Source organism: Gekko japonicus, unplaced genomic scaffold (genome assembly GCF_001447785.1).
Source record: "Gekko japonicus isolate JY-2015 unplaced genomic scaffold, Gekko_japonicus_V1.1 scaffold203, whole genome shotgun sequence".
Lineage (NCBI taxonomy): Eukaryota > Metazoa > Chordata > Lepidosauria > Squamata > Gekkonidae > Gekko > Gekko japonicus.
The window spans coordinates 350,141-354,082 of record NW_015170280.1 but is presented as its reverse complement, the minus strand read 5'-3'; the positions used below and the strand labels follow the sequence as shown (position 1 = coordinate 354,082).

At 48.2% G+C, this 3,942-nt stretch overlaps 1 protein-coding gene across 1 annotated transcript in view; it reads left to right on the top strand.

The window, feature by feature from the left end:
- Positions 1-2,240, top strand: part of LOC107115951 (bone morphogenetic protein 8B-like) — a 77,957-nt gene extending 75,717 nt beyond the window's left edge. Inside the window, exon 7 of the mRNA XM_015417753.1 lies at positions 2,067-2,240. Coding sequence (XP_015273239.1) covers positions 2,067-2,216 — 150 coding nt within the window. The 3' untranslated portion in view covers positions 2,217-2,240. The remainder of the gene's footprint in view (positions 1-2,066) is intronic.
- Positions 2,241-3,942: the final 1,702 nt, after the last annotated feature.

The following is a 3,942-nucleotide window of genomic DNA, read 5'->3' as shown; positions in this document are numbered from 1 at the left end:
TTGCAAAAGCATTGTAGCTAACCCCACCTAAGAAACTTCCATGCTGTTTCTATAATTTCTAAAATGTACTTCACACCAACTGTGCATCTCCATTCTTTTCTAATTCCTCTCAACTACGTACAGTTTTCTATGTTGTGCTTCATTTGGACTGCTTTGCTTTCTCAGGTCCTAGCCTCCTTCTTTTCTATAACCATGGATCTACATCCCCTTCCTCAAGCCTTGCTGCTTGTCCCAACTCTCTAAAGTCAGACCAGTTTGGCCAGTGGCAACCCAAAATACATCTGCCTGTCCAGGAAGTTCAACTAAATACTACTAGAGGTTTAGTCACCACTGCTACATCACTTAATACATTACAATATAGGTTCATGTTCAGGGTATAATTTATGATGTTTTATTTTGGGAAGATCTGTTTCCTTGGTCACATCAGTTGGTGCTATTTTTTTCTGTAAACTCCTCTTCCATCCCAATGGACTCTGCTGCTCACGTCGCCTGTCAATCCCCTCTTTATCCCACCCTTCCTCCAATCTCCCTTCCCTTATATTGACCTCACAACAATGGCAATATCACCCAGCCTGATGAAGGGAGCTTTGACTCTTGGAAGCTTATTCCATGAAACTCTTGTTGGTCTCTAATCTGCTACTGGACTCAAATCTAGCTGTCCCAATATAATTGAGTAAGCGTCATGCAAAATGTAGATCTGAACATAGGTCTCCTCAATCCACATTGGTCTTCATGCCATTGGTCCATCTACTTCAGCATGGTCTGCTCTGATGCAGGTGAGCTCTAGAGACTCAGACAGAGAAAGATCCTTTCCAACACCTGTCTCTTAGACCTCCTCGGTTTAAACCTTCATCCTTTGGCACACAAAGCATGGTCTCTCTACCATCAGTCCATCAGTGTCATCATTTACTCAGACTGGCAGTGGTTCTACAGGGTTTTATGTAGAGGATTTTGCCCATGCCGTGCTTTGTTTCTTAGCTGCTGCGGCCTGGCTAGGGGGGTTCCCAAGGGTTCCCAGGCCCCCCTAAATTTCTGGAAAGCCCCTTCTTAAATCACACATGGCTCCACCTCCATAAATTGTGACAATGGCCTGTGATGTCACTGGCTCCTCCCTATGATGTCACTGGGCCTTGGTTCTTTTAAAGACCTAGCACAGCAATGCCTCCTCGCCCCGCCCCCGCCCCCCCCCCCCCCGGAAATTGGAAAGTCTATGCCCTTGGCCCCCACACTCTTAACCACTACACCATACTGGCTTTCCCCTATACTTCAGAGCTGTTTTCTGTTGCCACTAATCACTGGGCCATGCCCCAAAACCTTCCCTCGTCCTCTCAGCCACTGCCCCTGTGCTTGCGTTGCTGCCCCTCTTGCCAGTTTGCACGGGACATGGAGCTGGGTCGATCAGGCAACAGGAGCGGAGAGCAAGTCCGGCAAGCAGGCTCCAGCTTCCATTTCTTAGGTACAGAATTAACTGAAAGGAATGCCCTTGACCTGGTGATTTGCTGCAATGCACAAATCTGCCTTGTACAGAGTCAGACAGTAGGTAGGTCCGTCTAGCCCACTTTTGTCTCTCCGTCCAGAAGAAGAGAGGCCTTCCCCCCCATCCTGCTTCCAGAGGCGCTACAGGCTGAACTTGCCACAGCACACGGGCAAAGTATATGTGTAGCCACTGAGGTATGAGCCCCCCTCTGCAAGGGAGTTCCCATTCGCTGCATGAGCCCAAAATGGGGGTGAAATTCCACTGAGATTCAAGGGGCAGCTCCCATCCACACTGCCAGCACTGCTCTGTGAAGCGGGCATCTGAACTGGCTTTCAGCACGGATGCTTTGGAGAGGGTTTCCAACATAAACTGCAACTCTAGCTGCCAAAAGATTTTGAATAAATATTTTTTTGGGGGGAAAGCTGAAAACTAACATGCTTATTCCAACCTTGTGTAGGTAAACAAATGCTTCTTTGAAACTTTTTCTGTTCCTCTAAATCTGGATTGGGGAGAGGTGGGGGCATTGCACATTTAACCTTTGGACTTGGGTGAGTACTGACAGAGCCCCCCCCCCCATGTCTCACTGCAGGTCCACCTGATGAAGCCAGACACAGTTCCCAAGGCTTGCTGCGCCCCCACCAAACTCAGTGCCACGTCCGTGCTCTATTATGACAGCAACAACAACGTCATCCTCAAGAAACACCGCAACATGGTGGTGAAGACGTGTGGCTGCCTCTGATGCCCTGGGAGACCCTTGGCCTGCCAAACTCCAGGTGGGGCCTGGAGATATCCCAGAATTACAGAGATCAGTTCCTCTGATCAGTTTCTCCCAGAGATCAGTTCCTCTGGAGAGAAAAAAATGTCTGCTTTGGAGAGTGGCATTATACTCCACTGAGCTCCCTCCCCTCCCAAAACTCAGCCCTCCCCAGGATCCACCCCCAAATCTCCAGGAATTTCCCAACCTGGAGCTGGCAACTGATGGGCAAGGGGGGAAATCAGGGATGGTCTTGTGGGGTAGGCAGCACCTGTTGCAGAAGTGTGTTAAGAGGAACTGACAGGATGAGATTGGTTACCTTCCCTCTTTCCCATAGTTAAAGAACAGGCAGTGGCACTTGACCATGGACTGACATGGGTGGAAAGGCCTCGCTTTGGCTAGCAGCTGGTTTGTTCCTAGCCTGCGCAAACAACGGGCCCCAATAGAAAGGCCTCTGCCAAGGAAACTAAAACATGACCTGGCTACAGACACAGGTCTCTTTTGTCCTCTGTGCCAGATTCCTCCCAAAGATCCTGCAGTTTAAATTAAATTTAAAAACTAAATTAAATTTAAGCATCTGAAGGAGAAAACCCATGGAAACTGATATGCTTGCTTTGCATAAATATACTTTTATTTGTATGCTTTATTTTGTACCTAATACGTTGAGGGTTTTTTTTAAAAAAATGCACATTTTAAAAAATTTTGTAAGGAGCAATGAAAGAGCAAAAGCCCTCACCTGGATAGCCCAGGCTAGCCCAGTCCTGTCAGATCTTGGAAGCTGAACAGGGTCGGCCCTGGTCAGGGGAGGTCAGGGTTGCTACGCAGTGACAGGCCACGGCAGACCACCTCTGAACATCTCGTGCCTTGAAAACCCTGCAGGGTCACCCTAAGTCAGCTGTGACTTGACAGCCCTTTCCACCACTAATGTAAGTGATGATGGACACTTTGGGTGTACCTGAGGAAAAAGATTTACCTGCAGCCCCGATTTTGTAGACATCTCAGCATGTATTCAAGCTCCTTCTCAAGCAAGAGGGACAGAAGGAGTATGTCTTAAAAAAAAATCTTACATTTTTCAAGATCCCAAAGCTTGAGTATGAACAGATTCCTTGTGAGTGGAATCCGGCCCTGGAAGGTACTCGAATGCTTATGCAGGTTATGCAGGTTATGTCCATTCACAGCAGGTCAGATCATGTTGATGGCACATGGTGCAGGTGAGATGTAGATTTAAGCATAAGATGAACGGGACCATCGTCTTGCATTCCAGAGTCCTGCCCAACTAGAGTGCTCCTCTGTGCATGTGCAGTTGGACCGGTGGAGGGGGATAGATGGGCGGGGAGAGGGACACCAAGCACACAAGGAAGGGCTTCACCTGCACTCCTGTCTGAAAGGGAAGGAATACTGCTGGTAGGTGGTACGAAAGTGATAATCCAACCTGCCCATCAACTCTTTAGCTGACAGGGTTGCACCCTTGCCCAGCTAATCACCTCCTGCATAGTGTGTAAGCCCTCCATTTTTTTTCATTGACTGCACTTGGAAAAAAGAAGGAACTGGGACAGGTCAGATGGAAGTTTGGCAGTCCATAGCCACTTCCAAAATGCGAGCTCAGTTCTTTGGGTTTGCAATGCTCCCTCTAAGCTGTGGAGTCTTGTGAGCAAAAATTCTACTTTGTGAGCTACTGGCATTAAAGTTGTGAGCGAGCGATTTGGCTACT